The sequence below is a fragment of the Daucus carota genome, chromosome 7 (genome assembly GCF_001625215.2).
Source record: "Daucus carota subsp. sativus chromosome 7, DH1 v3.0, whole genome shotgun sequence".
Taxonomy (NCBI): Eukaryota; Viridiplantae; Streptophyta; class Magnoliopsida; order Apiales; family Apiaceae; genus Daucus; species Daucus carota.
In genome coordinates this window covers 25140960-25164897 of record NC_030387.2, presented here as the reverse complement: position 1 = coordinate 25164897, position 23938 = coordinate 25140960, and the positions used below count along the sequence as shown (strand labels likewise).

Here is a 23938-nt window from a genome sequence, read left to right as displayed (position 1 = left end):
AAATCAGAAGACTGAATCGAGCAATTCTAGAGACGTCCGCATCCTCCTTTATATATATATATATATATATATATATATATATTTTAAGTTATGATTATATTTTCTATCCAATATGAAAAGAATTATATTACCTTTAGAATTCTTCAATATGATTTTTTAGAATTGTATTACATTTGGAACTCAATAAGAAAAGAATTGTATTACTTTTAGAATTCTTGAACATGATTTTTTGAATTATAACTATATTTTCTCTATAACTATATTTTCTCCGAAATTTAAGAAAAATCAGAAGACTGAATCGAGCAATTCTAGAGACGTCCGCATCCTCCTTTATATATATATATTGATTTCATATTTAAATATTTATTTGCAAAAATAAAATTTTAAAAATAAGTCATGTAGCTATGCGGTAAATAAATCTTAAACTGTGTGTCCAAAGTCAACGGGATCATCTAATTTGGAATGGAGGGAGTAATGATTAAAAGTGTATCGAAAACGTGTTAAAAGACAAACAGAAGAAATATGAAAAGATGAATGGAGTACGCATTTAGAGCGCAGTAAACATGCTAACCATAACGGTTACGGTTCCAAACAGCACCCAATTTACACTTGTCAACAGTCTCCCAAATATTCACGTCACATCCCCAATTCATAAACCTCCTCCATCCATAATTAAAACCAACACAAACACCCCCAAACCACTTTTCTCTCCGGCCAAACACGCCCTTAAATCCCGATGCCCTAACCATGACCACCACCACCAGCAATCTCAACAACTCCAGCTCCAAATCCATCAACGAGACAGTGAATGGGTCCCACAACTTCACCGTCCGCGGCTACTCACTCGCCAAAGGCATGGGCCCCGGCAAGTACATCTGCAGTGACATCTTCACCGTCGGCGGTTACGACTGGGCCGTCTATTTCTACCCCGACGGGAAGAATGTAGAGGATAGCTCTGTTTACGTCTCCGTTTTCATCGCGTTGGCCAGTGAGGGCACCGATGTTAGGGCTTTGTTTGAGCTCACTTTGTTGGATCAGAGTGGCAAAGGCAAGCATAAGGTTCATAGTCATTTCGATCGCGCCTTGGAAGGCGGTCCCTATACGCTTAAGTATCGTGGGAGTATGTGGTATGCCTTTTCGCTATTGGTTGACATGTCTTTTTTCTTGATTCAAGCTCAATTATGCTTTTCTAGTCGAATTAATCGATGTGGTGGAATTGGAAATTGTTATATGCCTTGTTAATTGTGTATTGCTAGTAGGCAGAAGTGATAATGTCGTATTATTTGTTGTCAGTTGTGCATTTATGTGAATTAGGGTTTGGTAGTCGATTTGTTGCTTATGATAGTGTGTGCTTAATTCAAGCTCAATCACGGTCTTCTAGTCGAATTAATCGATGTGGTGGAATCGGAAATTGTTATATGCCTTGTTAATTGTGTATTGCTAGTAGGCAGGAGTGATAATGTCGTATTTATGTGGATAGTGTTTGATTAGTTGTCAGTTGTGAATTTATGTGATTTAGGGTTTGGTAGTCGATTTGTTATTTATGATAGTGTGTGTTTAATTCAAGCTCAATAACGGTTTTCTAGTTGAAATGATCGATTTGCTCATGTTATTCATTGAGTTAGGGATTGTTAGATGCCTTGTTAATTGTGTGATTGCAAGTAGGCAGAAGTGATAATGTAATATTCATGTAGAGAGAGTTTGATTAGTTGTCAATTGTGCTTTTGTGAATTAGGGTTTGGTAGTTGATTAGTTGTTTGTGGTAGTGTGTGCATAAGGTCTATGTCATTATGTATGGTTTGTGATAAATATGCAGTGATTGAGCTGTTGTGCCGATTTTAAACAAAATGTTTTGATATTATTATTATGTGTTTGCTTACTGACAGTTTATTTAGTTTATATATATTCCCTTGGAAAGGAATAAGATTAGTCTAAACTTCCATATTTGGTGCCTAGTTAAGCGAGCGATATCTTTTCATATGTTGTGTATGCTTTTCAGGGGCTACAAGCGGTTTTTTAGGAGAGCCACTCTAGAAACTTCTGATTATCTCAGGGATGATTGTCTGTCAATGCATTGTACTGTGGGAGTTGTAAGAAACCGCGTTGAGGGACCTAAGCTGTACAACATTCCCATACCACCACCAGACATAGGACAGGGTCTAAAAGACCTGTTTGATTCGCAACTTGGTTGTGATATAGCTTTTCAGGTTGGAGATGAGAACTTTAAAGCTCATAAGTTGATACTTGCTGCTCGCTCACCTGTATTTAGAGCTATGTTTTTTGGACTTGTTGGTGACACCAGTATGGATAAAGTAGCCCTGGAAGATATCGAACCTTCTATATTCAAGGTAACCAACTTTATTTGATTTCCTCCACTTAGTTGGTTTTTAAAAAAATATTTTACTACATATGGCACGTAATGGGTATTTTACTACATATTCAAGGTAACCAACTTTATTTGATTTCATCACTATTGTTCTCAGTACAAATTTAGCATTAGTGGCAACATATTGTTGGCGCGTACATAATGTATGTAAACTGTGTTTACAGTCTACAGAATACTAAAAGATCCCCCAGTTGTTGATGTAGTATAGTAAGATCATAGTAATATTTCTTAATTAGTCTATGGCTCTGTACAGAATCTTGTTTTATTTTAAGGATCACAAATTTATGCAATTAATTTGTCTAAGATGATTAAAGAAGACTATTGAGTATCGAGAGTCCAAGTAAAAACTTTTGGTCCTTTAGTAGGCAGATATCAATTACTTTTTCTTTTTCGTTTCTGGACATGTGACAAAGAAATAAAGAATTGGTTGTGGGTTTTGTAAAAGAAAATTTGATTATCCATATTACAAATAATAGGGGAATAGATTAGTTTTGAAAATATGATGTCAAAACTAAAACGAGAAATAAAGTTTTATACACAAGATATGATAAGTTATGACTGAAGCCATTGTACTTGAGGTGCAGTTTCCTCTTCGTCGTGGAAAATATATCAGAGTGTCTGGTTATAGCAAACTTCTAGAAATTGTAATAATTATGTGCACATACATGACTATTCCATCTAAATCAAATTACCTACTCAACCAAAATGTTGATGATGTATAGACCTTGTTTGCACATATTGAACTACTTACTGTTTAATATAACACCTTGATACATTGGAATTAGAAATAAGGTTTATAAGGCTGTTCCCATGGTGTTTGATGGGAGAGAAGAGTTGTTCTTATCATTCTTTCTGCAAGTTTTTATTTGTACTTTTGGATAATATTTGGCTTTTCATCTATTGTGCAGGATATGCTCCTGTTCATATATACAGATGAGCTCCCAGATTTACAAGAATATAGTTGCTCAACATCAACATGCTCATCTGCCGTCACCCTTCACCATTTATTGGCCGCTTCTGATCGTTTTGGTCTAGATAGGCTTAAACAATTATGTGAAGCAAAATTGTGTGAAGAAGTTACGGTCGAAACAGTGGCGACAACTCTGTCCCTTGCCGATCAGCACAGATGCTCACATCTTAAGGCAATCTGTTTAAAATTTGCAGCAGCACATTTGGGAGGTGCGTGTTCTCCATAGAATCTGAGCGGTGCATTGTTCAGGTTATGTCCATTTTAGTGTTTTCATAGTTTGATGACAGAATTGCTCTTGATGCTTCTGAATGCATGTCTAGCACATTTGACACATCATATTCTCCCAGGTTCATGCTTTGATTGGAATTTTTTTAGGTGGTGATTATTTGCCTGAATGTCTTTGGGAGTTGTAGACTTGCTCTAAGTAGTTTAAGATGTAAGAGCATAACTTATTTAACTCAAATTTGCATGATGTTGCATTTGGTTAGAACTTGGGGTCAAACAATGGAATGAAATTTGAAATATATTTTGGGCTCATTTGTTTCAGAATCTTCCCTCCTACATTCATCGGTTTCCTTTATTTCAACTTATTACATTCCATTATCCCTAACCAAACACAAGATACATCTTTCACCTGAAATATCGTACTTTAGAGCATTGATATGCAGTTCTAATAATCTATGCCATTTACCCCATCTTCGATTTTCCATCAACTACATTCATGTTGTATGACACAACGTGCTTATACTTGCTTAAAAATGGAGGAGCCTATAGCTGAATTATATTTCAGATATTGCAATTTGCAAGGTTCAGCTCATGATAGTTAAGTAGTTAACTGATTTACTAGAAGCTCAGTAACAAACTTACTAGTATCCATATTTACATCCTTCAAAATGCTGTATTTTTATTGGTTTCTTCATCTTTGAATTGAAAGTTGTCATCACCAGGGTCTTGCAAATCTTTTTTTTTTTTTTTTTTTTGATTTTACACTATAATAAAATGGACTAGAATAGTACTTATGTAGTTGTCAACAGATCTTTCAGTATTGTCTTCATAAAAACATAAAAGGATAGCATTTTATATACAAGCATTTCTTTATATTGTACTAGCTGCTGAGAGGGTTAAATTGTACCAGTTTCGCACTTAAAAAGGACTGAGAAATCTATTTCAGGCTGGGTATTACTGGAAAAAATCTAGTTAAATTGTTTGTGTACATCGTGACATACCTTAGGGCTAAAACAGATGGGTTTTTTTCTTGTAAGCATTGACATTCCTTTAGGGGTGAAAGTGTTATTAACCCAAACAAAAATATAGAAGGTATTTTATAGGGAGGGGTGTAATGTTTGAAAATCTTGCCAGCTACTGTTTAATATAATAAACAGAAGTAGATGCAAGCCATATCTTGTTAATATTCTTACATATGCGACAGTTGCTCACTAAGAATTATCTCAAACACTTACTCTACTGCTTACACATTACCTGTTGGCATTTTGACTTTCTTTGGTCTTTACATTCTGTAAGCCCATTTTAAAGAGAAACAAAGACCAGGGGTGTTGGGTGAGGGGTTAGGTCCTAGTATTAAATTGCCTTCTGTTTTCATAATAGGCTATTCTGCAGTGTGTATCATATGAGAAGGGGTTATATTGAGATGAATAGTTTTCTAGAGGTTCTGCTTTTATAAACTGCCATTACGATGACTGTTTTTATCCAGTGGCGTGACGAGTGATTAAATCTCTGAGATTTGTTCCTAGAATAGTTAAGGTTGAGAGCTTATTTGACAGATGCTTATATTTTTGCATTATATATAGCATGTGTGTCGTAGAATTGAAAGATGTGAAAAAGTTTCGATCATCATTGCATCAATGTGCACAGTGTATAAGATTTGCACCAAGGAAAATCACATTTAGTTGGCGTACTTTTTCAATTTTAAATTTGTAGCCTTTGTGTTTTGAAGCGTAGCATTTGGTGATTACTATTTTTACTAATTGAGACTTTTTCTTCATTTAGTATGTTACTTATTATCATATGGATTGGTGATTTGATTAATAGAGTAGTACAAAACATAAGACTTGCGGACCCGCCTCATTTTTGAAATTAATATTTTGATTTGGTGTATGTTGACGAGAAGTATTTTTTATTAAGTATGACCTTGTGCGGAGTGATGATTGCTGAAGAGATGATTAATACTACTCATTCTTGGATCCTATGCTTCGGAGATTATTCTTTTCCTCTTGTAATTTTGTGCTACTATTGTAAGCTAATAAACAATTTTCATGTTATGTTGTGCAGAGGTTATGCAATCAGAAGGCTTCAAGTACTTGGAAGAAAGTTGTCAGTCCTTGTTGTCTGAGCTTCTTGAAACAGTTGCATCTGTGGACGATAAGGGAGGTCAAACTGTGGCTAGTAAACGAAGTGGTAGCAGCATTATTGGAATAGCTGTAGCTGCAGAAGGGTCCGCAGCAGTGGATTCTGGGATTCCTAATGGCAGGCGCACGCGGAGGCGCCTCTAGGGTCAGTGTTTGTGCAAGGTGCAATAAAATTGGAGTTATGTTCCTAAGAGAGCACTAGTTCGTCATAGCATCAGTACTAAGTTTCTTGTTTATTTTTTTGTTTTGTTTTTAAATGTTCTTTATAAAGTTCAGCATGCAGTTTCTATATATTGAATTTTGAAGTTGCAACTTTCTCCCTAATGGTTGGTTGGGCTGGTCCCGTGTGTTTAATTACCCTGGTATGCTCAACTTAGCCATGTTTTTCATACTTTTCTTGATTTGTAATATTCTAGTGCATAGTCCTCTACAATATCATTCTACATCAGTCAGCTGCATCGTCACAAGTCTGATGCAACTCGAGTACCTGGTCTTTAGAGCTTGAAATGCAATGATATGCAAGCGGAGAAGTTGTTTCTTGTTCTGCGAGGATTGTCAAGCATTTGGTACTGAGTTTTGAACCAAACCTCGTTAAGTACTGTATAGGAACATGTAGACCTTATCGAGTACTTAGGATGGTAATTGAATATAGGTAAGTGAGAGAGTACTCGGAATGGTTGGTGAGAGAGTGAACTAGCCTATTTGTTATGGGGAATAAATACTCATGACGAAATAAAATTTACGTGCGAACCTGACTTCCTCGGTCGAGTTTTTCTCATAAATTCAAAGGCCCCCAACTATCTGGTCTATAGATATAAATGTTAGACCAATACTTTTATTCTCAAAAATTAATTTTAAAAGCAGCACTCGTAATAACGTGGGGTCAAAGTATTTTACAATATATATCAAAAATTTAAAATTTTAATCATCTAGGAATTAGATCTTTGGGACATCTGTATGAAACAGCAGAATCGACAACTTCATGAGGGGCTCGGAGGATTTGGAGGGTAGCTAAAATGATTGGGTGGTCAGTGGATATTGACACCGATGGGTTGCTGAAGTGATAACGGACCTGCAATTTTATTGGAGATCTCGAAAAGGGGTAATTGCATTACATAGATGTTGACCTAACGAAAAATACTGTTATTAAAATGGAATACAAAATTTTGTGAGTTTTAATTGGAATGGGTCTCCTGTATCAATTGTCACGGCATTATGTACAAACACAATTATGTGTATCTAGCGTAATTGCATACGTAGGTTGGGAAAATCCAAATCCATGTGAAAACTATATACTGCACTATCAGATTATTTATTATTTAAAGGACTTATTGCTGATAATACAAACTGAATATCTTAATCTTGTATCACAACACTGAACACAAGTATTTCTGAAATAAAAGCTGACTTCTTAGACAACTGAAACAGAAGCAAAGAGCATAGAAATGGAGGTGGAGAGGAAAAGAAGCCCCCCTCACGCACTGCTGCTTCCTTACCCTACTCAAGGCCACATAAACCCCATGCATCAGTTCTGCAAACGCTTGGTCTCGAAGGGCATCAAAGTCACACTTGCAAATACTGTCTGCATCTCCAACTCCATGTTTTCTGACCCCAAGAGCCTCATCTCTTTCGAAACTTACTCAGATGGTTTTGATCAGGGTGGCTATGCCCAAGCAGAGAGTGTTGATATCTACCTCTCCAGTCTGCGCACTGTCGGCTCCCGGACTCTGCAAGAACTCCTCAAGAAACTTGATGAGTCTGGCAACCCTGTGAATGTGCTCATTTATGATGCTTTCTTGCCTTGGGCTCTGGATGTTGCTAACAAGTTTGGACTTGTTAAAGCTGTGTTTTTTACCCAGTCATTTGCTGTCAACTACATATATTATCATGTCTACAAGGGTCTTATCTCTCTCCCACGGCCGGGTGATAACCCATCAATCATTTCCATTCCTGGCTTGCCTTTGTTTAGATCATGGGAAACTCCAGCTCCTTTGGATTACTTGGATCTTGTAGTGAATCAGTTCTCTAATGTTGATGATGCAGATTGGGTCTTTTTTAATGCATTCCACAAACTGGAAGAAGAGGTATGTTTGCTAAGTTTATGAATCTCCTCACTTGTGTGCCAGGGCTGAAGATCAGCTTTTAACTAAAAGTCACATGGCTTATAAATTAAATTTATCCTGATTTTCGAAGGTCAGCCAGAACTATAGTCCATGTTAAACCCCTGGTTCCGCCTGGGTATTACCCAAATGCATTAGACCTTATTACTTCCCCTTAGAAAATGAGTAAACTAGTACATTGATGGCTTTTTCTTATGTGCACTTGAATCTCATAGCTTATCTGTGTCTAATTAAGGGTAATATCTGTTTGTTTCGGATCATAACAAATTATATGCAGGTTTCGGGGTACCTGCCAAAGTTCTGGAAAGTGAGGACGATAGGACCAACACTGCCATCTATGTACCTGGACAAGAGACTTGAAGATGATAAAGATTATGCTATTAATCTTTTCAAGCCAAACAATGAGGTTTGCATGAACTGGCTAAACGATAAACCTAGTGGATCAGTCATATATGTTTCATTTGGAAGCTTCATAACAGTGAGTGTAGAACAAATGGAGGAAATAGCACAGGGGCTCAAGGACTGCAACCACAACTTTTTGTGGGTTGTGAGGAAATCAGAAGAGGCAAAGCTCCCGAATAACTTTATCAATGTGATATCAGGAAAGGGTTTGGTGGTGACATGGAGTCGACAGCTGGAAATATTAACACACGAGTCAGTAGGTTGTTTCGTGACACATTGTGGATTCAATTCAGTTCTGGAAGCCATAAGTTTGGGAGTGCCTATGGTGGGGATACCGCAGTGGACTGATCAGCCCGCGAATGCCAAGTACGTGGAGGAGGTTTGGGGCGTGGGGGTCAGAGCTAAGCCAGATGACAAGGGAATTGTGAAAGGAAAAGTGCTGCAATCTTTAATAGCAGAGGTTATGGAGGGGGAGAAAGGGAAAACAATCAAGACCAGGGCGGCCAACTGGAAGAATTTGGCTAAAGAAGCTGTCGATGAAGGCGGAACCTCAGATAGGAATATTAATGAATTTGCTGCTACATTGTTGCACTAAGCCTCTGTTTCAGCCGAAGCAGATTTCGAAAGTTCCACTCAATTTAATATTTATTGGAAGGCTTCAAGTACTTGGAAGAAAGTTGTCAGTCCTTGTTGTCTGAGCTTCTTGAAACAGTTGCATCCGTGGATGATAAGGGAGGTCAAACTGTGGCTAGTAAACGAAGTGGTAGCAGCATTATTGGAATAGCTGTAGCTGCAGAAGGGTCCGCAGCAGTGGTTTCTGGGATTCCTAATGGCAGGCGCAAGCGGAGGCGCCTCTAGGGTCAGTGTTTTGTGGAAGGTGCAATAAAATTGGAGTAATGTTCCTAACAAAACACTAGTTCGTCATAGCATCAGTACTAAGTTTCTGGTTTTTTTCTTTTTTTAAATGTTCTTTTTAAAGTTCAGTATGCAGTTTCTATATATTGAAGTTTGAAGTTGGAACTTTCTCCTTAATTGTTCTGCTGGTCCTGTGTGTTTAATTACCTTGGTATGCTCAACTTACTTATGTTTTACATACTTTTCTTGATTTGTAATAAGCTTTGTCTAGTGTGTGCCCATGAGCACATGTTAAGCGCCAAAATCTATAATTTTGGTAGATTTTGATTGGTATGGTTGGTGAATTTGCAGGGGGTCCACCATTATAAAGAAGCATGAGCCAATCAAAATTCACCAAACTTATAAAATTTGGTGATTAGTGTGTGCCCATGCGCACACATCGGAAAAACCGTTTGTAATATTCTAGTTCATAGTTCTCTACAATATCATTCTACATCAGTCAGCTGCATCTTCACAAGTCTGATGCAACTTCAGTACTTGGCTCTTTAGAGCTTGAAATGCAATAATATGCAAGCCAATTGGCAGAGAAGTTTGTGTTGGTTGAAAAGATAATTCTTTTTGATGAGCTTTAAGGGTATTTATATGAAAATATTTGAAATGGATAATAAATTTTACTCCCTTTTTTTTAATTGTTTTGTCGCATAGTTCAAAGTGTTTTGATCATATAGTTAAATGTATTATCTATATCCTTTATTAATAAGCAAAACCACGTTTCGGTGGAACATCGGTACCAAAGTACCAACATTCAGTCACTTTCATATTGATTAGGATTTTATAGTCATTATTATATTATTATCAAAAGATTTTTATATTGAATAAAATTTTATTATTAAAAACCTCAATATTCAGTAGGACAATGAATGACTTCTGTATTGATTAGAATTTTATTATTAAAAACTTCAATTTTAATTATAACAATGTTATATAAATTTTTTATTTAGTAACAATAACCATTATAGAATTATGAAAAGATTTGCATATTGTTAGGATTTTATACTTATTATTATACATTTTTAGAATTTTATAATTATTATTATACAATTATGAAAAGAATTTTATATTGATTCGGATTTTATTCTTAAAAATTTCAATATTGGTTAAGATTATTATCCTACTGTAAAAAGACATCCACGGTGTTTAGGATTTTGTAATATAACATTTATCCTATCCGCACAGTTTATCATGCTTCAGAGTTCAAATAAATAAGGAGTTCATATTGATACCAAAGTACCAAAAAACTTGATCATATATTTTTTAATAATAATTATTATTATCATTCAGTGTTTTTCAGAAAATTGCGATAAAGACGAATAAGGCGGTGGTAACTCTAGACAAATGGAAACTAAAAAGATGAAGTCATTGTCCATATTGCAACATATAATAAAAGAACCGAAACTCTATATTTACGTCAAATATTCGTTTTAATTTTTAAAACTCATACAATTTAATTTACGAAACAAATCTATAAAATTTCTATCATGTTTTAGAATTAAAATAAACAAGATTTAATATTGATACCAAAGTACCAAAAAACTTGGTCATATTTTTTTTTAATAATAATAATTATTATCATTCAGTGTTTTTCAGAAGATTGCGATAAAGATGAATAAAGCGGTGGTAACACTGACTTGATAAATAGAAACTCAAAGAAAATGAAGACATTACCCATGTTGCAACATATAATAAAAGAACCAAAACTCTAGACATACGTCAAAATATTTGATATCAAATTACTTTTGAAAAGTTAATTAATTTTGTCAAACTACAATATGAGTTTGTCAAACAACTACAACAACAGTTAGATCTACAAAAACTCCAACTAGAATTAAAATTGAAACGAGTAGATTATTTTTAAATAATTTTGGACGCCAATACTCTTATTTTGTGAACTCCATCAAACGGGGACCCATATTGTTATGAAATAAATTTAAAGTTGGATCAAATTTTAATATATAGAAAGTCTTATATTAAATAACAATAATTTAAATATCATTTAAAAACAATAATTTAAATAAGTATAATAAAAATATGATAATGTAACTAAAAACACATTATTCTTCCAATAAATAACAAATTTTAAAATTTTATTTAAACCCGTGCTTGGCACGGGTTATTAACTAGTTTTCAATTTAATAGGCAAATGGCCTTTCGATGGAATCTCCCTGGGTGTCATGTTGTAGAAGCCCAAATTACGTGATTAAATAAATTCTCCTCTTTATGTTGCGGATAAAGGGTATACTATCTTCTCCTCCTTCAAACTCTGATTTGTTGTTTTATAAGAGAAATTTCTGATCAAGGATAGAAAAGATTGGTTTTGGGGTTAATTAAAAGAGTAAACGATAGTAGGCATCATATTGTAGTTCCACTTTTGTTATGTGTCTGAGAAGCTAGCTTGCCAAATATAAGGGCACCAGAATTGGCATTGTTGGTAGTTGGTACATAGTAGAGATCCACAAACAGATTCAGAATACCATCAATATCGAACGGATGAGGAGCAACGAAGGCTTGTTCTAGACTTCTAGTTGCTCTAGAGTCCGGAGAGTTTTAGAAGAAATGCAGGGTTGTACTTGGGCAACATGCTGCTGGGTGCATTAAATAAGTAGAAGCAAGTTGGGTGTGGTGGTAAGGAAATGATGGGGGTGTTTGGCCGGGCTTTTAAGCCCAGCTTTTAGCTTATAAGTCAACTCCTACTTATTTTGTAGTGTTTGAGTAAAGAAATTATAAGCACTTCAGACGACTTATAAGCTGGAGTTTTGGAAGTTAGAAATGCTAGCTTTTTTTCTTGACTTACTTTTTTTTTCAAAATTTAACTTCACAGCGATGTGTAGGATCATTCTCAAAGATAGTTTATAATATTTTATTATTATTTTAGCAATTTTTATACCTAATAAGTCGTGAATTTCAATGAATTTATCCAAACACGTAAACAACTTATAAGTATAAAATTATTTATCACTTTTAATCAAGAAATCACTTAAAAGCAATAAGTAACTTCTTTTAAGTTACGTCAAACGACCCCGATGTTAGGAGTCGGAGAAGCTTGTCGAATATAAGGGCATCAGAAATATTATTGTTGGCATAAAGTAGAGATCCTTTCCTAAATAAGTTCTGTGAGGATTGTCAAGCATTTGGTACTGAGTTTTGAACCAAATCTCGTCAAGTACTGTCAAGGAACATGTAGACCTTATCGACTACTTGGAATGGTAGATGATGATAGTTAACTGAGGGAGTACTTGGAATGGTAAGTGAGATTGTGAGAGAGTGAGAGAGTGAACTAGCCTATTTGTTATGGGGAATAAAATACTCAGGACGAAATAAAATATAAGTGCGAACCTGACTAGTCTATAAATATAAATGTTAAACTAATACTTTTATTCTCAAATTTTAATTTTAGAAACAGTACCTGTAATAACGTATGGTCAAAGTAATTTATTATATATATCAAAACATTTAAAATTTTAATTATCGAGAAATTAGATCTATGGGCCATCTATATGAAATTATATTGTAAGGTAAAGTTTTATTTTCAAACTATTAAATGTATTTATTTATTTTTTTGTATAAACTTTTCTTATAATACTACTTATAGAATGATCAAAATTATTATTTCAAAATTTTTGTGAATCGAAATATATACGGGTTCGATTAGTCAACTATATGTCTTTTTTGACTAATGTGGCTTATAGCCTTACAATTTGAGTATCTATTCTAAGATATTCTCGAGATGAGCCAGAGTCGAACCAAGACCTGGGCCAACAGAGGATAAGCCCCTTAACCACTTGGGCTATCCAATCGTGCTCAGTCGACTATATGTCTTAAATTTTAATTATCCGCTGTCCCCGATTCCTGAAACAGCAGAATCGACAACTTCATGCCAAGGGGCTCGGAGGATTTGCAAAACCGAGGGCAGCTGAAATGATTAGGTGGTGAGTGAATATTGACACCGATGGGTTGCTGAAGTGATATAAGTGTTGGGGCCGAGCCACGTACAATTTTGTTGACGATCTCGAAAACTCAATTATTCGGGTAACTGCATTACACGGATGTTGACATAATGAGAAATGCTATGAGGGTCTGGTGCATACGTATGTGAAGGGATCAGTTAAGTAACCTATCATTTTCTGATTATAATATATGTTTGACGATTTCTTTTTAAGTGTTAGGATAAAATGACCCCATCCATCACTTGACATATTAAAGTTTTGTTATAATCTACCGCAAAATATTAATCTAGAAGTCAGAAAATGATAGGCAAGGGACCAGTAACCATTCTGTTATTAGTATAGGTAAAGTTATGTTCACGCAATTGCATACGTATGCGGAGAAAATCCAAAGCCATGTGGAAACTATATACTGGAGTATCAGATTATTGAATCCAGTTCAACTGGACGGATACTACAAAGTGAATATCTTAATCTTGTATCACAACACTCAACACAAGTATTTCTGAAATAAAAGCTGACTTCTTAGACAACTGAAACACAAAAAAATTAAGAGCATAGAAATGGAGTTGGAGAAGAAAAAAAGCCCTCCTCATGCACTGCTGCTTCCTTACCCTGCTCAAGGCCACATAAACCCCATGCTCCAGTTCTCCAAACGCTTGGTCTCAAAGGGCATCAAAGTCACACTTGCAAACACTGTCTGCATCTCCAACTCCATGCTTTCTGACCCCAAGAGTCTCATCTCTTTCGAGACTTACTCAGATGGTTTTGATCAGGGTGGCTATGCCCAAGCAGAGAGTGTTGATATCTACCTCTCCAGTCTGCGCACTGTCGGCTCCCGGACTCTGCAAGACCTCATCAAGAAACTTGATGAGTCTGGCAACCCTGTGAATGTGCTCATCTATGATGGTTTCATGCCTTGGGCTCTGGATGTTGCCAGCAAGTTTGGACTTGTTAAAGCTGTGTTTTTTACTCAGTCATGTGCTGTGAACTACATTTATTATAATGTGTACAAGGGTCTTATCTCTCTCCCACGGCCGGGTGATAACCCATCAATCATTTCCATTCCTGGCTTGCCTTTGTTTAGATCATGGGAAACTCCAGCTCCTTTGGATTACTTGGATCTTATAGTGAATCAGTTCTCTAATGTTGATGATGCAGATTGGGTCTTTTTTAATGCATTCCAAAAACTGGAAGAAGAGGTATGTATGTTGATAAGTTTATCTTACTTGTCGTAGAGAAAATGCTTCGTGCACAAAATTGGGTACAAAATCTTTAAAAAACTGATGTGTTAAGTGGAATGTACCGCTATATTCACATGAATAGAACCAATTGAAACATCCTACCTCAATTGCCATGTCATTTTGTGCAAAATTTTGTACACAATTTTGTGCATATATCACTACTCTAGAAAGTTCTTTATATACCAAGTTGAATCTACTGGTTTATTTGTGTGTCTGTATTGTAAGGGGGCGAAATTTGTTCAGCTATTAAATTGAAATTTATCCTATTTGCGAAGGTCAATCAGAACTATAGCCTATGTTAAACCCCTGGTTCCGCCCGGGTATTACCCTAATGCATCAGACCTTATTACTTCCCCTTAGAAAATGAGTAAACTAGTACAGTGATGGCTTTTCCTTATGTGCACTTGAATCTCATAGCTTATCTGTGTCTAATTAAGGGTCACAATTTGTTGGTAATATTTGTTTGTTTCGGATCATAAAATTATATGTAGGTTCTGGGATACATGCCAGAAATCTGGAAAGTGAGGACCGTAGGACCAACACTGCCATCTATGTACCTGGACAAGAGACTTGAAGATGATAAAGATTATGCTATTAATCTTTTCAAGCCAAACGACGAGGTTTGCATGAACTGGCTAAACGATAAACCTAGTGGATCGGTCATATATGTTTCATTTGGAAGCTTCATAACAGTGAGTGCAGAACAAATGGAGGAAATAGCACAGGGGCTCAAGGACTGCAACCACAACTTTTTGTGGGTTGTGAGGAAATCAGAAGAGGAAAAGCTCCCAAAGAACTTCATCAATGAGATATCAGGAAAGGGTTTGGTGGTGACATGGAGTCCACAGCTGGAGATATTAACACACAAGTCAGTAGGTTGTTTCGTGACACACTGTGGATTCAATTCAGTTCTTGAAGCCATTAGTCTTGGAGTGCCTATGGTGGGGATACCGCAGTGGACTGATCAGCCCGCGAATGCCAAGTATGTGGAGGATGTTTGGGGCGTGGGGGTCAGAGCTAGGCCAGATGACAAGGGAATTGTGAAAGGAAAAGTGCTGCAATCATTGATAACAGAGGTTATGGAGGGGGAGAAAGGAAAAACAATCAAGACCAGGGCGGCCAACTGGAAGAATTTGGCTAGAGAAGCTGTCGATGAAGGCGGAACCTCAGATAGCAATATTAATGAATTTGCTGCGACATTGTTGCACTAAGCTTCTGTTTCAGCCGAAGCTGATTTCGAAAGCTTTATTTATTTACTTTATGTATGGTAACACCTCTGTAGTTGTATTCAGTCACAACTTGAGGTTGGTTGTTACACAAATGCCGTTGGTGTGGAAAAATGTTACTCTGTATTCAATACTTCATGATATGCTTTCATTTCCCTGATTGTTTAGGATGGTCTAGGAAGCAAGGATTCTGGGTAACCCAGAGAATCACCAGGTCCCAGAGCACCCTGTATGGAGACTCGTTACTAGTAATGTATCAAAAGCAAATAATTTTTTTTTTTACATTCTGTACAATAGAAAAAGTAGTATCAATACTTTTTATTAATAAGCGAAACCACGTTTCGGTGGAACATCGACATATATATTGATGAAGACTTTTTTACATAACGATTGTTCATGATATATAATTCTATCTCAATATAACTAAATATTTTAATTTTTAAAACCGAAACAATTTAACTTAGAAATTAACTCTATAAAATCCTTATCACATAAATATGAATTCTCTGTAAAATTTCTATCAAATAAATATAGGGAGTCAACAGAGCTTTTGTGCGGATCGGAGAACATAAAATAAATTAAATATTTAAATAATAAATTTTATTTATAAAACATATTTAAGTTATTTAACTTAAAAATTCCTTCAGACTTCTATATTAGTTTGTCATACAAACAACTAATACTCTTACGTCTAAAAGAACTCCAACCCACATTAGAATTACCTATTCTAACTCTAAAATAATTACGGATTAAATATATGTAACACAAATTAATTACAAATTATAGATTTATCGAACAATTTAACATAGAAATTAACCGTATAGAATTTCTATCAATTAAATATGAATCAACTCAATAAAATTCATATCAAATAAATATAAGGAGTCGGCAGAGTTTTTGTGTGGATATGAGAACATAAAATAAAAAACAGGCTAAAAAACTCTATTATTGTTTTGTTTTATTGTTGTTTCATTATCTATTGCGAATTTTATCTATAAAATATATTTAAATTATATAACTTAAAAATTTCTTTCGACTTCTATATTAATTTGTCATACAAACAACTACCACTCTTACATGTGCAAGAACTCCAACCAACCAACATTACACATACCTGTTATAAGTCTAAAACAATTACAATTAAATAACATTACACATACCTATTATAAATCTAAAACAATACTCCCTCCGTCCCAAATTAACTGTCCAGTTTGAATTTTTAATGGTCAATTTGACCCAACTTTGACTGAAAGTTAAAAATTATTCTTTTATAATTTTACAAAATTGAAAAATATATTCTAAAATAGATTTGATAATCTTTTCAATGATATATATTTCATAATTTTATTCAATTATTTAATATACATATTTTTCAGTCAAAATTGAGTCAAATTGACCATCAAAAAGTCAAACTGGACAGTTAATTTGGGACGGAGGGAGTAACAAATTAAATATAAATTTTAATTCATTCCGTGCTCTTCAGAAGATTGCGATGAAGATGAATAAGGCGGTGGTAACACTGACTTGACAAACATAAACTCCAAGAGAATGAAGTCATTGTTCATATTGCAACATATAATAAAAGAATCGAAACACAATATGTTAACGGAGGATTTTGGTTAACAAGAATATTATGATTTTGGGGGTTTAGGGTTTATTAAAAATGAGGGGCTGAGCTTGAGAGATGTCTCGATTTGTCTCGTGTATCGGACTCATATCCCAAGATGCCTGCGTATCTATGTTTTTATAGGATCAAGCCCACGCAGTTCTGTTAGGATTGGGCCTATCCTGAGAGACTTTAGGGATAAGCAACGTTAAATGCTGATTTAATTGACTTTAATCTGATATAATCTTCGAGTTGTGATATCTTTCCGGATTAAAAAGATACCGTTTGGAGATATTTTCTGTTATTGTTGATTCTTTCCTCGTTTCAGAGAGAGGATAATTACTTGTGGCCAAGTAATTAATTAATAATCTTATTTAATAAAAGAATTTGGGAGATAAATAGGAAAATAGGCAATGCCAAAATATGGCATAACAACAACCCCCTAGTTCTTCAGTGCAGCTGGATGTACTGGAGAACTAAAAATCTTTCGAGCTTCAAAATTCTTGTAGTCGCTGAAACAATTAGAAATAATATATCATTACAACATATGGAGCACTATAGTGCCCGCAGTATATGCATGGGTGCAAATATGACATCATGTAAGGACCAAAATCGGATATAAATCTGCCAAGATTTTTAAAAGTGCGAGTTGTATAGTTTGAAAATCCGTGTAGACTTTATTGTCAAGCTAGGACCTTGGCATTTGTATAGAACCCGAATTGGCGCACGCGCTCCTCAAGTGTCAAAGCAAAACACAGGATGCAGCAGACACAAGTCTTTTTGTCAATTGGATATACCTGAGCAAATGTGTGTGACACATTGACAGGCCTTCAATCATGTAAAATAACCCCTATGCTCGTGAGAGAGCGGGGCCTTCGATAAGATAAGCATGTAACCCCAGCTCCCTTGCAAAACTAACCAGTTTGAACGTAAAATTTTCAAAACTAATCAGCTTACGTTCAACTTTTCAAAACTAACCAGCCTAATTCATTTAAACTCGGGCGACCCGAGCAGAAAGTTTGGAGCAATGGGGGACGCCACTACCAGGGGCGACCCTTGCTTGTGGTAACCACGTACAGGTCGCCACAGCAAGGGGCGACCCGTGGACCACGTGTGCAGCGACGAAACGTAACACATTTGCTTCATAGTAACGTGTGCTCTTAGGAATTTTATTTCATGTTATAGTATTTGTTTCAGAAATTTTCATTGTCTGGACTGAAAATTTGATATCCGAATAAATAATTTCCTAGGTACTATTTAGATTTCATATAATATACATCCTCGTTAATATTTATTATACATCCTTCACATTAATTATCAATTTGTTTTCAATATTATTAAAACCCAGCTATTACTTTATTATTTTATTTTAAATCAATTTATAATTGTTTTGTGAAATTAATATAATTAATAAAATTAATAAAATGAAATAATATATATATCTTACCACTAAACATTACAAATTATCTACTCATTATTTTTAAAATAAAATTAAAAAATGATATAAAATAAAATACAATAAAAAATTTATCAATAGAAAGTATATTTACTTTATTTTAATATGCAACTTTCAGATTTTAAAAATAATGAGTAGATAATTTTTAATGTTTAGTCAAAAACTAGTCAAATTTACAAAAATATAATTATACTCTTGTTTACAAAAATATAATATAATTACAAAAATCTACTCATTTTGAAATTTTTTGTAAATTTACATTACAAAAATTATAATATAATATATTTTTGTAAATTTACTCTTGTTGTGGCGACCCAAGAGTGATAATTTGTAATTTTTTTAAATTTACAAAAATATAATTATATTTTTGTAAACAAGAGTATAATTATATTTTTGAAAACTTGATCAATTTTTGACTAAATATTAAAAATTATCTACTCATTATTTTTAAAATCTGAAAGTTGCATATTAAAATAAAGTATACTATCTATTGATAAATTTTTTATTATATTTTATTTTATATCATTTTTTAATTTTATTTTAAAAATAATGAGTAGATACTATGTAATGTTTAGTGGTAAAATATATATATTATTTCATTTCATTAATTATATTAATTTCACAAAACAAGTAAAAATTGATTAAAAATAATAAATATATAATACAATAACGTAATAGCTGGGTTTCAAGGGTATGAGGTCCACGCAGGGGTCGCCCCTTGCTGTGGCGACCTGTACATGGTTACCACAAGCAAGGGTCGCCCCTGGTTGTGGCGTCCCTATTGCTTCAAACTTTCTACTCGGGTCGCCCGAGTTTAGATGAATTAGGCTGGTTAGTTTTGAAAAGTTGAACGTAGGCTGGTTAGTTTTGAAAACTTTACGTTCAAGCTGGTTAATTTTGTAGGGGAGCCATGTAACCCCTGTGCACGTGAGAGAGCGGGGCCTTCGATAAAATAAGTTGTATCCGCTCGACAAATAAGTTGTATCTGCTCGCCTCTTTTGTGAAGAGGAGGGATTGTGATATCCATCATCCGATAGTTGCTGACTTTTTTTTGGATAGTGTAGCATTGCGGGACTTGCAAGTTTGCCCAGGCTACCCTACTTGACAAATTCAGCTCGCAAGTTTGGAATTTTTTTTTTTGACATATATTACCGCGACAATATGCAAATTATTTTATAAGCGCAATCCAACATATAATAAGCATGACGATTAAAAATTGTCGCAGTATAAAATATTTTTTGAAAATATGCTCTTTGTAAAATCCTTCAAATTTGCAAGATGTGCTGATAAATATTTTTTTCAAGAGATGCAGCTCGTACGAAATTTTAAAGACGCACAAATTATCCAAAACATAAATATTTCGTACGATATTTTCAAAAATAGATGTGTTACCCGAAATTGGGTTCACAAATAATTTTCCAAGCATATAATAGAGCTCGCACAAATTAAATATTTTTACATGAAAATATTTAATAATATAAATTTATGCATAACGGAATATTTTAATATGCAATATATTAAAATAACAGAGAAATAAAGATAAGAATCAGAAAACTTATCTTTTTAATTTCTGGGAAGCAGACGGCGAGCACTCCCCTGTTGCTGACCTGCTAATTCGTATATATATGTCTCGTGCCAAGCCATGCACCCTGGCCTCTTTGTTTTCAAACCAACGACTGCCCTATCTTGCTTTGTCAGTTTGCAATTTAACAAATCCGTCGCATCAACTTTACGGAGCCGGATCTGAAATTCATGATACCAATTTGTTCGAGTAAATCATGAATCCGATATTTAGTCTCTCATCAGTGATCCCCGTGTGTTTAAATCTTAGATATGAATTATTCGTCCTCCTCGAATAATAAAAATTAATCTCTCACTGGTCACCAATTGTTAACGGAGGATTTTGGTCGCCAATTGTTAACGGAAGATTTTTGTTAACAAGAATATTATGATTTTGGGGGTTAGGGTTTATTAAAAAAGAGGGGCTGAGCTTGAGAGATGTCTTGATTTGTCTATCGGACTCATATCCCAAGATGCCTGCGTACGAATGTTTTTATAGGATCAAGTCCACGCAGTTCTGTTAGGATTAGGCCTATCCCGAGAGACTTTAGGGATAAGTAACAGTTCTGTTAGGATTAGGCCTATCCCGAGAGACTTTAGGGATAAGCAACGTTAAATGCTGATTTAATTGATTTTAATCTGATATAATTTTCGAGTTCTGATATCTTTCCGGATTTAAAAGATACCCTTTGGAGATATTTTCTGTTATTGTTGATTCTTTCCTCGTTTCAGAGAGAGGATAATTACTTGTGGCCAAGTAATTGATTAATAATCTTATTTAATAAAAGAATTTGGGAGATAAATAGGAAAATAGGCTATGCCAAAATATGGCATAACACAATACATCCGTCAATTTGATATAAAATTAATTCTGGAAAGTTAATTAACTTTGTTAAACTACAATATTAGTTTGTCAAACAACTACACCACCGCTGTTATATTTACAAGAACTCCAAATATAATTATATATAATGTTTGCCTATTAGATTGAATATAACAATTATGACTTAAAAAATTGAATTTTATTCGAGATTAAAGACGCTATAAACGAACTTAAATGTATTGATCTTGAATATTATTTTCACAATTTAAAAATCATCAAACAATATAATGATTTTAATAAAATAAAACATATTGTTTGAGTTAAGTTCCATAAATTCCACATTTAAGCTGTAGTAAGTACCGGTCATAATCTTTTAGTTTAGTCGTAAATAATATTTTTAATTATTCAAATTTATATATAATTTATCATCTTTAAGTAGTTTTAAATATAATTATCAATTAATCATTAACATCTTTCAACTCCAACAATCATTAAGATCATTATTCTCTTATGAGTTATATTTTAGAGCATATATAGTGTTTAGTGATTTATAAAATAATTGTTTTATTTTTTGATTGCAACGATTATATCGTAGAATATAATCTACAAATGTTGTAGACTAAACAAATTAAAATTAAAACGAATAGATTATTTTTAAATAATTTGGACTCCAATGCTCCTTATTTTGTGAACTACATAGAACGGGGACCTATATTGTTATGAAATAAATTTAAAATAAGATCAAATTTTAATATATAGAAAGTCTTATTTTTAAATAACAATAATTTAAATATCATTTAAAAACAATAATAAAAATAATTATAATAAAAATATGATAATGTAATTAAAAAAACATTATCCTTCCAATAAATAATAAATTTTAAAAATTTATTTAAACCCGTGCCAAGCACGGGTCATCAACTAGTATGATATGAAGTAAATTCTTCTGTTTTAAGCACTTTATCCTTATAAGCACTTCTGGTGACTTATAAGCTGAGAAGTTAGAAGTTAGAAATGCTAGTTTTTTTTCTTGACTTATTTTTTTTTTTCGAAATTTAACTTCACAACAATGTGTAGGATCATTCTAAAAGATAGTTTATGATATTTTATTATTATTTTAGCAATTTTTATACCTAATAAGTCATGAATTTTAATGAATTTATCCAAACACTTAAATAGCTTATAAGTTCAAACCAACTTATCACTTATAATCCACTTCTTTACTTTAAGCAATAAGTCACTTCTTTTAAGTCCAGCCAAACGACCCCATTATAATAGTTTCATGCGGAATCCTACTTCTCACAATTTTGAATTTGTCAAATTTTCCTCGAGAATTTGTCATATGTTGTTTTGGATTTGGTTTATCTTTTTCTTGTTTGTAATTTTTTGTGAGTTTTGGTAAAATTTAATATCTAAAATATTAGATTTGTTGGATATCAAGATTTTAATTTAGTGATAAGAAAATATATGGAATTATGGTTATGATCGGTAACTCTTTTATGGTGTAAAGGGTCCATGTGTATATATCCCTTCCACCAATCTTTTCATTAGTGGATTAATTATTAGTGATATAATGCGTTCGTTGGATCCTATTATCTTACCCCCTCTGATCTATTATACAAAGGTATTTTGATTTTTTGCACATTATTTTAAAAGTTTTGACCACATATTTAAAATTAATATTTTTAAATTTTTTTTTTGTGAATAAAAATATAATATAAATATTATTATTCAGAAAAAGAAAATTTTAAAAATTTTAATTTTAAATATGTGATCAAAGCTTCTAAAATAATGTGCAAAAAGTCAAAGTACCTTGTATAAAGGACCAGAGGGAGTAAATGACTTTTCGACATAAATGAATGAATTTCTCTTTGGAAAATGTGCTCTTTAATTCTCTATTAATTAAAAAATAACAGATGTTTAATTTCCAAAACGCGATCTTACGGGGGTGTATTCGATTGGGATTTTAAAGGATTGTTTTTAGTGTATGGATTTTAATGGATTGTATGAGATTTTGATTTTGTGCGGATTCTTGATAAAATGTCGCAGAGTTGATAGGATTTAGGTACAATGCTTCAAAATCCCATTGATTTTGGTGAGATTTCAAAAAACTTAAAATACACTGAAGAATGCCACAAAATCCATCATTTTATGAAATGAAAAAAAATCCATCAGCATTTGAATACCATCAGATTTTAATGGATTTTAAACAATCCCAATTGAATACCATCGGATTTTAAAGCATAATTTAAAATCCCAATTGAATACCATCAGATTTTGTAGCATAATTTGAAATCCCAATTGAATACCTCAAGATTTTAATGGATTTCAAACAATCCCAATCGAATACCCTCGGATTTCATGAATGCAAAAAAATGCTTTAAAATCCCAATCCAATACACCCCTCTTAACCTCCATGAACAAGTTGATTAACAAACTTCTTTGCAATCTTCTGGTCTTCGTTGGAAAGAGTTTTATATATCCACCATCTGGTGCAAGAACATGCACATATCAGTCTCTTAATTGTGTTTATAAGTGAACAACTCACACTAATCATGTGAGAGACTCAAACTTAATCATTCACACCTTTTTAAATTAATCATCACTAATACTATGTAATTGGGTGAATCAATCTAGATTCGAGTTAGAGTACCTTTAATTAGGTGGAAATCTAAGTAGACACTTACTTAGACAAAAAGCTAACACATACTACTGTATTTTAATGTATCACACCTTCTCCAAGTGGACCCTTTCCTTTTGTGTCTACATGAAAAAAAAAAAAAACTGTAAATTAACTTTTTATTAGAAAACTTATGGGACTGGATAAAAAATAAATAAATTACGAAACAAAAAATTTAAAGATGACGATCCCTAATTTCGGAAAATAGGATCGGAAAAATCTGTCTTATTATTCTTATTAGTA

The 23938-nt window shown here is 33.6% G+C and overlaps 3 protein-coding genes across 4 annotated transcripts; all 3 read left to right on the top strand.

Annotated features, from left to right (window-relative positions):
- Nucleotides 1-600: 600 nt before the first annotated feature.
- On the top strand, nt 601-6076 carry LOC108196092 (BTB/POZ and MATH domain-containing protein 3). 2 transcript variants are annotated; one of them, XM_017363192.2, is made up of 4 exons: nt 601-1127; nt 2000-2348; nt 3295-3565; nt 5646-6076. In XM_017363192.2, exons 1-4 carry the CDS (start codon nt 748-750, stop codon nt 5864-5866), a joined length of 1221 nt encoding a protein of 406 aa, XP_017218681.2. In that variant the 5' UTR covers nt 601-747; the 3' UTR covers nt 5867-6076. The 2 variants fall into 2 exon arrangements, with proteins under 2 accessions (XP_017218681.2, XP_017218682.1); XM_017363193.2 differs by having other exon boundaries at nt 620-1127; nt 3295-3605.
- Nucleotides 6077-7048: 972 nt separating this feature from the next.
- LOC108196091 (UDP-glycosyltransferase 74G1-like) lies at nt 7049-9276 on the top strand. Its single transcript, XM_017363191.2, has 2 exons — nt 7049-7806; nt 8120-9276. The coding sequence occupies exons 1-2, from the start codon at nt 7168-7170 to the stop codon at nt 8837-8839; spliced, it is 1359 nt and encodes a 452-aa protein (XP_017218680.1). The 5' UTR covers nt 7049-7167; the 3' UTR covers nt 8840-9276.
- Nucleotides 9277-13467: 4191 nt separating this feature from the next.
- Nucleotides 13468-15852, top strand: LOC108193170 (UDP-glycosyltransferase 74G1-like). Its single transcript, XM_017359707.2, has 2 exons — nt 13468-14302; nt 14836-15852. Exons 1-2 carry the CDS (start codon nt 13664-13666, stop codon nt 15553-15555), a joined length of 1359 nt encoding a protein of 452 aa, XP_017215196.2. The 5' UTR covers nt 13468-13663; the 3' UTR covers nt 15556-15852.
- The last annotated feature ends 8086 nt before the right edge of the window (nt 15853-23938 follow it).

Excerpts from the sequence above, each read along its gene's own strand:
- LOC108196092 (XM_017363192.2), top strand. The coding sequence starts at position 748 with ATGACCACCACCACCAGCAATCTCAACAACTCCAGCTCCAAATCCATC. Across the intron at positions 1,128-1,999 it reads AAGTATCGTGGGAGTATGTG|GGGCTACAAGCGGTTTTTTA; the intron begins GTATGCCTTTTC and ends TATGCTTTTCAG. Across the intron at positions 3,566-5,645 it reads TGCAGCAGCACATTTGGGAG|AGGTTATGCAATCAGAAGGC; the intron begins GTGCGTGTTCTC and ends TATGTTGTGCAG.
- LOC108196091 (XM_017363191.2), top strand. The coding sequence starts at position 7,168 with ATGGAGGTGGAGAGGAAAAGAAGCCCCCCTCACGCACTGCTGCTTCCT. Across the intron at positions 7,807-8,119 it reads TCCACAAACTGGAAGAAGAG|GTTTCGGGGTACCTGCCAAA; the intron begins GTATGTTTGCTA and ends AATTATATGCAG.
- LOC108193170 (XM_017359707.2), top strand. The coding sequence starts at position 13,664 with ATGGAGTTGGAGAAGAAAAAAAGCCCTCCTCATGCACTGCTGCTTCCT. Across the intron at positions 14,303-14,835 it reads TCCAAAAACTGGAAGAAGAG|GTTCTGGGATACATGCCAGA; the intron begins GTATGTATGTTG and ends AATTATATGTAG.